General features: G+C 31.8%; 1 protein-coding gene across 10 annotated transcripts in view; it reads right to left on the bottom strand.

The window, feature by feature from the left end:
* Positions 1-11306, bottom strand: part of LOC106875082 (serine/threonine-protein kinase BRSK2) — a 305025-nt gene that overhangs the window by 108948 nt on the left and 184771 nt on the right. For all 10 annotated transcript variants that reach the window (XM_052971926.1, XM_052971931.1, XM_052971927.1 and 7 more), the window contains exons 7-9: positions 7457-7525; positions 5322-5468; positions 3027-3061 (exon numbers count right to left, since the gene is read on the bottom strand). In XM_052971926.1, coding sequence (XP_052827886.1) covers positions 3027-3061; positions 5322-5468; positions 7457-7525 — 251 coding nt within the window. The remainder of the gene's footprint in view (positions 1-3026; positions 3062-5321; positions 5469-7456; positions 7526-11306) is intronic.

Here is an 11306-nt window from a genome sequence, read left to right as displayed (position 1 = left end):
ATATATATATATATATATATATATATATACATGAGAGAGTGAAAGAGAGAAATATATATATATAATTTCAAATCTATTTCTCATGAAAATTTAAGTAACCAACATACTTAACATTCAATCAACTGTTGTTACTGATGTTGTTGTTGTTGTTGTTGTTGTGATTGTTTGTCCCCAATAGAAAAATACTGCAGGTCAAAATGGGGTGACGGAATGGTTTCCACTTAACTGAATTCTAATCTGAAAATTCTGGGGAGAACCTGGCCCTGAAGACTGTGCCTTAGGCAAAGTTTGGTCAATCAGTCTGCATTCTATACAGAATATAGTTCCATAGCAAAACTGCTGCTCCCTGGAACCTCAAACAATTGTTAAATTTACACTGACATGAAGGGCATTGAGATGGCGGAATCATTAGCACACCGGGCAAAATGCTTCTGTTCTTACATTCTGGGTTCAAATTCTGCCAAGACCAACTTTGCCTTTCGTCCTTTCGGAGGTCAATAAAATAAGTACCAGTTGTGCACTGGGGTCAATGTAATTGATGTAGCCCCACCCCATAATCTTTGACCTTGTGCTAAAATTCCAAACCGTTTTTGCATTGACATAAGGCAGCAAGCTGGCAGAATCATTAGCATGTCAGGCAAAATGCTTAGCAGGATTTTGTCTATCTTCATGTTCTCAGTTCAAACTCTGCTGAGACCGACTTTACCTTCCATCCTTTCGAGGGCCAGTAAAAATGAATACCGGTTGAGAATCAGGGTTGACGTAAGTGACTTACACACCTTTCCCTTGAAATTAATGGCCTTGTGCCAAAATTTGAAACCAATATTACATTGATGTGTGAAGAATGATACTAGTCTTAGGATATTCTGAGTCTTCTCTCAATTCATTATCAAAAATCTACAACAAATTACCCAAAAATACAATATTTTTAACAGACACACACATATATTTCTATATGTATGTATGTATGTATGCATGGATGGATGATATGTGCATATGTATTTATGCATATTCAAGTACACTGCCAAATTTCTGGCAAGTGATGATCTAGTTTCCTTTTTATCCTGGATATAATTATGCAAGCCCAGATGAAATTTCCCAGAATTAATATCAACAGCCTTTTCACCACCAAACCTTCATGACAATGCATTTATTTACTCCCTAGTTAGCATATCATGAAAGTGGAATATACTTTCACTACACCTCACCGTAATAATATAACGATGCAAATATTTAAAACTAAATCTAACACCATGTGCTAACTCCCTAAGGACCCTCCCTCAATGAAGAGCAAGTTAATAATAGATAACTTACTTTCACTGCAGAGAATGGAGTATCTCAGCATGAAAGAGGGGAAAAATAAATATATGCCCTTCACAGTTGTGTTTCTAGAGAGAGTCTGGTGAAGCTTAATGGTTAGGAAGTTAGTGCATAGCTTTAGGCTTTGTTTGAAATATTTTCTGCCTTCATATTATTACAGTTGAAGGTTTGGAAGGATGCTTCCAACTTTATATCATGTTTCTAGAGAATAAACAAAGGTGTGTCGTGAAGATTTAGTAGCAAAAACAAAAATATAATAGTGTGGCATCAGTCTTCTAGAAGTTGAGTCAAAATTACTAATATGTAACCTTCTTAATCTATCAAACTGGATAATCCAGCCAGAAAGTTGGTAGTGTATCTGTATATGTGTAGTTGGTTCCAGATAAATATCAGCCTATATCTGATTGTCCTAAATGACAATAATTGCAGTAAATTCTTATTTCAGTATGCAGACAGCATAAATAAAACTGCAAGAATGCAATTAAGCTATTGAACTTAATCTTCAAAATTATAGATACATGAACAAAAAACATAATAAATAAGACTTGTTTGAACATAATTTCATTTCTTGCGTAAGAAACTAAAATGAAAATAAAAAAATAACATATTGAATAAAACTTGCAAAATGGTGTAGTTCTTTTTGTTAAAATGTAATTTTAACTTCATAACATTTGCCCCATGAAATATACTAATCTGATTTTGAAAAGTGTGTATGGTTCATTATAACATAACCTTGATCTATGTAACGAATTGTATATATATATATATATATGATGTGTGATGAATTTATGGAAAGGAGTCCCATAAAGATCATCAATTTAGTTAAAAATGAAGAAGACAAACTGTTGAACAACTTATCTTCTCTATTTTTAACTAAATTGATGAGTTTTATGGGACATCTTTCTATAAATTCACCACACATCATATACAAGTATTACTTTCATATCTTTGCAAATTTACACCTGTACAACTACCACTAAAATATGAAGAATCAACATTAGAAATCTTTTTTGGAAACCTCCAAATTAAAGGATGAATCTACGTTCAATTTTTTTTCACCTATATATATATTTAGTTTTGTGTAATTATTTTGATAACACAGGTCAAAATAACTAAATTGTTATAAAAATAAGTTTATGTATTAACAACCACTGAGTGTAGCATTCACTTTTAAAATGTTTATCAAAATAATACATCGAAGACGGGAACTTAGACGAAGGGATCAAAGTAATCTCTTGAAAATTCTTTGAAAGTAACAAAAAGAAAAAAATATTATGTTCTTAAAGGAAAAAAAAACGTCTCAAACTCAGAAAAAAAAAATGGTTAAATCTTGAGTTTATTTAAGGAATAGAAAATAGAAAAGAATTGAAATAAAAGAAAATTTTTTTTTAAAAATAGGAAAGCAAGAAAATATCTTAAAATTTGAAAATGACTGGAAATAATAATTTAACCCTTTGGTGAGAGGTGGGGGGGGACCAAACTTTGTTATGTAATATATATATATATGTGTGTCTTTCAAGCCTGATTTTTTAATGTGATTGAAACAGTTTACCTAAGTATGAATACTGATAACTGAGTAGTAAACTCAGAACTTAATTTGCTAATTTTAAATGACTGACTGAAAAAAGGAGAGACGTAATTTTCTTTTTTAATAAGTATTAGCAGAAAAAATAAATAAATAAATATATATATATATATCTACTCACGCTGTTACCCATGGATGCCGATGAATTTCTTCTAACTATAAAATAACAAAAGAAGAAAATGTTTATCTTTTAAATTGTTCTTAGCCACATAAAATTATATTTTTTTTTTCATTAAAAATAGATTCAGTCTTAAAAGAATAAGTATCAATAATATTTAATCAATAGGCATTATTGAATGACAATAGAAATTGATTTCTCAAAAGATTTTCGATTCCTCATTCTTTAATTTATATGAATATGTTTTCTTCTTGGCAAAATTTTAATTTGTTTAACAGAACCATTATTAGTTAATATATAATAAACATAGCGGATAACTTTGAAAAGTAATTAATGCAGAGGAATATTAAGTAATGGTAATATTAACAATTCACAAAAGTTAAAAAGCAATGATCTGTAATGATTACAATACAACAAAGAAACTTTGATAGTTGAGATTGTAATGAATGGATAAATTTACAGCAATTAATTATGGATACATTTTTCTCCTCCTCCTGTGTGTGTTCATGTGAGAAAGAGAGAAAGCAGTATGTGTGCATGGGGAAGAGAGACAGAGAATGGCTCTGCGTGTGTTGGAGAGAAAAAGAAATTGCAAGAACAAGGACAGGATGAAAGAAGCTTCATTCATTAATATGAGTATTGATGAAATTTGATTATCAAATGACTGTGCAAACACAAAAGATAATGCAAAACTTATTTATGTAATTTAGACATTGTTGCATTCCTCCTCTGTTCCAATAATAAAAAAAAAATGGAAAAATTAATGTGAACGAACTGAATTCTTTTCATGGTTCTTGGCAACACTTGAAAGATGCCCTCTTAACCCATTTTTGATACCAACCCACCTGACACAGCCTCTGGTTCTATGATGCAACCTTCTTGTTTAAAAGTGATTTAAATCAAAACCTTCCATTAAAACTTCTTGGTAATAATTCCTGTTCCTAAGGCAGCGAGCTGGCAGAATCGTTTGCACACTGGGCGAAATGCTTAGCAGTATTTTGTCTGTCTTCACGTTCTGAGTTCAAATTCTGCCAAGGTCGACTTTGCCTTTCATCCTTTCAGGCTTGATAAAATGAGTACAAAAATTAGTTGTACCTGTAATTCAATGGGCCAGCCTTGTCATATTCAGTGTGTCACACTGAATCTCCCTGAGAACTACATGAAGAGTAAGTGTGTCTGTGGAGTGCTCAGCCACTTGCATGTTGATTTTTATGGGCAGGAAGTCCCATTAATTGAATCAAGTGGAACATTTATAACCATAACTGCCAGTGAGCCAGGCTATGAACTGAGATCAACAACTACCTGGACTTAATTTATTTCAATACAAACCACATTTGATAAAATCTCCAACAAGAATTTGACCCAATGATGTCAGAAGTTAATCTTGGATAAGATATTAAATTGCATCAAGTAACGAGGCTAGAGCTTGGGTGGTTCTGAAGTTATGGGGAGTATGGAGTTACCCCTTTGTCACCATTACTCTCAGACCTGCTCTAGCCTGGAGTCATGGTACCTACCAGGGATCCCAAATGTGGGTTAAATAGCAGAACATGGTTATGTGGCTAAGCATCAAGGACTCAGAGAAACACTGGCCCCTAGACATGTGTCACACAGATCCAACAGTGTTTGGACATGTCTTGGTGTTACATGAACTAATTTCTCTGTTTAAGATTTAAACAGATTCTGAGGCTCAAAGTTAACTCAAGAGAATCGGATGTTACCAAAGTAGATTGTATGCAAACCAGTCGAAGGCAATGGAAAACCATTGTTGTATCTTTCCAAAGAAAAATCATGAATCTCCTGGCTTTGGCATGGAGATCCGCAATTGTAAATGGCTGTAGGCATGAATATGCAGGCAAGCAGAGAGAGAGAGAGTGAAGTTAGAAGATTCTATTGCAGCCATTGTAAGAAATAACAATGTCACTGTCATTCAATAAATCAAATTTTATCACAAGATTTTTAAAAAAAAGGGATAAAGTAGTTATTTTTCCATTGGGTATAATCAATTCGTTACTAAGTGACAGGTAATTTTATCATCACATAAATACTACAATCTTAACAAGAGCAAAGCAGCTATGGGAAATTCTTTCGGGATATATAATTACCTGTCTTTAATTTTGCGCTGATTGTTTTAATGTTAATTATCAAAACATTGCTTAAGTAATCAAAACATAAAGCAATTATTAATTGAAATAAATAAACAAAATTATATTATCTGGACTTCTTATAGAGTTTTGATTTGAAAATCTTTAAAATAAAAAAGTTTTGTTTTATTTAGAGACGAAACTGTTTAAATACCGTTAAACGTTTTTCAGGATCCACTTCGATCATGCCTCGTAATAGATTCTGACAATCAGGAGGCACAAAATGGGGAATGTGAAAGACACCTTTCTTAACCTTTTCCAATAAATTTCTTAAATTGTCATCATCAAATGGAAGGGCACCCTTTAAAATAAACAGAAATGTATTTAGAATACAGTTTGTTTGAGCTAATATGGTCAAATCAATGAATCAAACCATACAAGAATCTTACAAGTAGAAAAGACTAAAAATAAAAAAAATAAAATGTCAAGAGACAAAAGACACATAAGCTATGATTTTGATTCTATCGGTTTAGTACCAAATTCTCCTTTACTGTCTAATTTAAGAAAATTAGGTGCTGGGATAAAATTTTGGATTTTTAAGGGCCTAATGTTTGCAGCTTTCTACAGGCGTTAATGGTAACCTAGTGATATATATATCAAAATGTATTTCATTTAAAGTATTTCTAATGGGTAAATGGAAAGTCAAACAGAGCCTATTACAATTTGAACTCTCAACAACAGAAGGACTAAATTAAATACCGTAGACTCATTTGTCCACTAATTATTCTAATTTAATGTCATACAAAAGCAAATAATTGTGCATTTACTTTGTTTTCTTTCCAGAGCACAAATTGGGTATATTTTTAGAGGTGAGAGTTCTTGTGCATCAAATATTAAGCAGAATTTTCTTTTGCCTTGGTTCTCCAATCTCCCTATTATCATCATCATCATCATCATCATCATCATCATCATCAACACATTTAGAAATACTCGTTTCCAACCCACACCCCATACATGCCAAGTTCCTCAATCATCAACTTTACTGTAGCAAGAATCCCATCTGGAGGATTTCCTAATCATGTATTATCAAGGCGCCAGACATTATAACAATATATACCAAAGTTGAACCCTGACCTAACGATATCATCAGCACCCAAATATGAATAGTGTAGGCCATGAAAGTTTAGCAAAGTATTCACTAATCACCAAAAGATCAAAAGATAGATCTGAAGGTGACCAATATGTCTAGCAAAAGAAATGGTAGCACTATGGAACCCTCAGAAGATAATGACATACCTGACTGAATTAAAATCACTTTTAGGTCAAGTCTGAAAACCACTTTAACCCTTTAGCATTTAAACCGGCCATATCCGGCCAAAATATTCTACCTGTTTTATGTTCATACTGGCCAGATGTTGCCCCTCACACCTACCCTACAATATCATTCTAAAATTTAATAGTTACCTCATAAAAATTTCAAAGCTATCAGACAATACATGATTAATTCAAAACAATGATAATAAATAAATGATGCATTAGACAGAGTAATCTGAATGCTAAAGGGTTAAAGACATTCATGCCACTAACAGACCATGAAAGTCCTATCAGCACACACAGCTGCTTCACACCCTAGATTAGTAACAACCCCAAGCTGAATCGGTGCCGATTCCAAAGAGAGACAGCAGGGGATCCCTGACTAGTCTACTTTCCACAAAATATATCAAACAATACAAATGCCTAGAATTGGAATTGAATTACCATTTGTCTTCAGATTAGAGCAAGACATGTAATGGCAGGAGAGGGATATGCTGAGAAAGAAATCTATGAAGTCATGTGCTGATGTACCACCAGTTTATTTGATCAGAATTCACTAGAATTATGGAACAATAACTCTTAGAAATATTTCAAGGGAAATGAAAAGTTTTTTTTTTTTTTTTTGAAATAAAGAAGGAAAAAACGTACTCAAGTTGGACTCTACAACATCACATTGTACTATTAATGCATAATTGATTTTTAAACAATAAATAAAATAATTCTTGTGAATCTTGAATTTGAATAAAAATGTTTGTTATTGTTATCAGCTTGGAAGAAGCAAAACAGAAACTACAAAATTATTATCAAAAAAAAAAAATGAGACTCTAATCTTAATTATCAGTTAAATTAACTAAGAATATACAAGAATCTTAACAATTATTTTCATTTGATTCAGAGAAAAATTGAACATAAAAAAATTTAATTTAAATCATAACTAATTAAAATTTCAATACACAATGTACTGCAAAGTTGGAGAAAAAACTCTCTTGCCATTCGTTAAAAGCTATCTTAATGACAATCTAAATTTAGACTAACCACAAGAAGTGCATATAATATCACACCACAGCTCCAGACATCAGCTTTCCTGCCATCATACTTTTCTCCCTGAAGTAAAAAGAAAATAAATAAATAAATATTAAATAGTACAATCAATTTACAATCAGTATTTATTGATCTAAATAACTGATCCAACCACACAGGATTTTCTCTGGATTTCTTTTGAACATTAGATTCCACTTACATCAATAAATGCTGCCAAATTGTATTATGTGACATAGAATGTTTTATATGAAATTGCTCCCAACAGAGAAATACACGGAGCATATTAGTGAGAAGCTTTGCATATTAACAGATAAAAAGTTTGCATGTTAACAGATACCGAGAGCTTCATGAAACTCCCTTCTTATTTTGCCTGTAAAATTACCAAAAAAAAAAAAAAAGGTCCAAGAATGAATATATGAGCAAAAAGATATTTTTTGGAGAAGTCTGAATCCAAATGAAATTTGTTGAAACAAGAATAAAAGAAGCATATGGATACGAGAGGTTGTGGATTCAATGATAGAGAAGAAATCATAAGGTAAGTATGTAAAATCCAGAATTGGAGGAATCCCGTGTAGGTTTGCATTGGTAACAAGTAATCCAAAGAAAAAGAAGTAGTTACTGAAATCATATGTAGATGCCATGAGGCCATTAGTACTGTGACTCCTGGGTAACAACATAAGGAACTATCTCTCTTTTCTCCCTTGAGAAAGAGCCTGAGTTCAAAACATTGGTATTTTTCTTTCCTTGCAGCAGCTGCCTATGTGGTTTTTTTTTATATAACTACCAAATTTTCTTTATATGAAAAATATATTATCAAACATGTGTTTCAAAGATCCAATAAAAAGTACTTTTTAAATTCATTTGTTTCGATTCAGCTTCATATCCATTAATAAGGAGGCAAAATTATGCATCACAGGTAAATCCATTTATAGTCCCCAATGTTGTAGGTCATATCAAGGGCATCAAAAGTGAACTGGTCCCCAGTCCAGTTACAAATATCAACGTCCAGTCTCTTCATGTTAGATTCAGCCATATCTTTGTATTTCAGTTTTGGGGACTGTGGACAGAGTATTTCTCTTGCCAGTTAACTTTCCTCTGTCCTTCAAACATGCTCAGTCCTGCAGATGTTTCACAGCACCAAAAGCTATTCTGTTCTAACTACCACATTTCCTTCATATGGGAAATACATCAACTGCAAGGAGTGACTCAAAAATAAAACTAAGTACTTCTTTTATTTTCCAGTTTGAGTGACTCAAAAATAAAACTAAGTACTTCTTTTATTTTCCAGTTTGGAATCTAACCATCCAATTCAATGGCAAAATTACAAATATATTAATAACCAATTTCCTGCTGTTAAATCATAGAAAAGAACATGAATGATTGAATATAAGAATTATTTATTAATATCAGTCAGTTTATATTGAAACACACGACAAAACTTTAGTGTTTCAGCATGCACATACGGAGGAGTGTCATATCTAGACACAAAAATTATATATCCTCCACATGTGTGTGTTTGCACGCATGTGTTTATGTGTGTATATCACACAAACGCACACACACACACAAACATACACACAACACACGGACATATATATGCACACATATGTATACATGTATTCACATTCAAGCATGCATACACATACTGGATGATATATCTATATTTATGCAAATATGAAAATAAATAGTTTTTAGCATCAGATCAGAAATTATTGAACACATAAAAGATACATACTGTATTCTTTCAATTATAAAGAAATCCTATTTATATATTACACACCAGTTAAAATAAACGCCTGTATTTATTTATAAATGTCTATTATGAGTAATTGCCACTGAGAAACAAATTCTGTTCTGAGGCTGGAAGACATATTACATAACTCTCTTAAATATATATATATGTGTATATATATATATATATATATATATATATATATATATATATATATATATATATATATATATATATATAAGATAAAACTTACTTGGATGAGGATGTGTTGTGTTCAATCATATAATAATATAAATAATATATATATATGCATATATACATACATATATGTACACGCTTACATCTCTATGTATATATATATATGCATATGTGGGCACAGGACGTCATGAAATGTGTGCAACAAAAAAATACAAAGTATAAGTACATGGAATATGAACTATTTTTTCGAACAATGAAAGACACAAATGGAAAACAAGACAAACAACATAAAGAACGACCCTTCATCAGTTGTTGGTTGTTTTTCTACTCTTGTCCTTCGATAAAACGGTTGCTCCCGCAATAAAATTTGGGATCTTGCGGCAGGTCAAAATTGGTAACACAAACAGGACAGTGAAAACAAACAGGAAGGGCTACTAAGCCTAAACAAGGTTCTGGTGGCGAATATGTATGTTTGTATACATATATATATGTATGTATGTATGTATGTATACTTATTTATATGTGTGTTTAGAGAGAGATATGTACATACAGAGATGCAACTGTAGGAAAATTTCAAGCATATAATGTTTGAATTGTGATAACAACTAAAAGAAGGATTTTAAAAACGAAATGAAACTGTTACTTATAGTATGAGATCAAGTGAAATATTTCTAGATTTGTCCTATTCCCATTTATTTTAGATAGTATTGTTGAAAAGGACAAATTGTGACATCAGTCTAATCCATACATACAAGTTCTGTTTTTATGATCCAAATTTCAACATATCAAAATAGTTTCAATGAATAAGTACTTTGTGATGTTCCCAGTTGCAGAATGTATTATCATAAGAAAATCCTATGTAATATCAGTTTCAAATTTTGGCACAAGGCCAGCAGTTTTAAGGGAGGAGGGGTCAAGTTGATTACATCGACCCCAGTGCTCAACTGGTACTTGTTTTATCAACCCTGAAAGGATGAAAGGCAAAGTCGATCTCAGTGGAATTTGAACTCAGAGACAAATGAAACAGCACTAAGCATTTTGTCCAGTGTGCCAATAATTCTGCCAGCCTGCCGTCATAAAATACTGTGTGATATTGGAGCAGAACTGGAATCAATAAAAGACAAGGTTGCAACTGGCAACAAAAGGACTTTGATGAACCTGATTGATCGATGGGCTAGCTGAACAATTAATCAAACGATTGATTAGTTAATTGGTTAAATGATTAACTAGTTGACTAATAATGATGATCATGATGATGATGATAACAATAATAATAATAATAATAATAATAATAATAATAATAATAATAATAATAATAAGAGAAGTGAAACAGAACCAGTGTGTGTGTGTTTATTATTTTTGGCATACTGATTCTCCCAAGATGCAACAAAATCTATTTCGACATGTGATTTCACACTGAGAATATTGCAAACCAAATTACAATAAAAAAAGAAAATAAATAAGTAAGTAATATTTTCAAATGCAATTGAAATTAACCACAGTTTCTATACCTAATTAGAAAAATATAACAAGTAATAGAGGTATGAAAAATAGGGAAAAAATAATAAGAGGACTATGTTCCTGTTTTTACTTCTTTCAGGCACCAAAAGTTTGAATTCTAAGGTTAAAAAAAAAAAAAGATTTGATGGCAAGGTTTGATAATTTATCATTTTTGTGGCAATAGGCACAAGCATGGCTATGCGGTAAGAAGTTTGCTTCCAAAACACATGGTTCTGGGTTCAATCGGTCCCACAGTATGACACCTTGGGTACATGATGTCTTCTGCTATAGTCATGATCTGATCAAAACTGTATGAGTGGATCTGGTAGGCAAAAACTGAAGGAAGACTGTTGTGTGTGTATATATATATATATATATATATATATATATATATATATATATATATATATATAT

The sequence above is a fragment of the Octopus bimaculoides genome, chromosome 11 (genome assembly GCF_001194135.2).
Source record: "Octopus bimaculoides isolate UCB-OBI-ISO-001 chromosome 11, ASM119413v2, whole genome shotgun sequence".
NCBI classification, from domain to species: Eukaryota; Metazoa; Mollusca; class Cephalopoda; order Octopoda; family Octopodidae; genus Octopus; species Octopus bimaculoides.
Note: the sequence above shows the minus strand (reverse complement) of the source record. Positions and strands in the feature narration are given on the sequence as shown.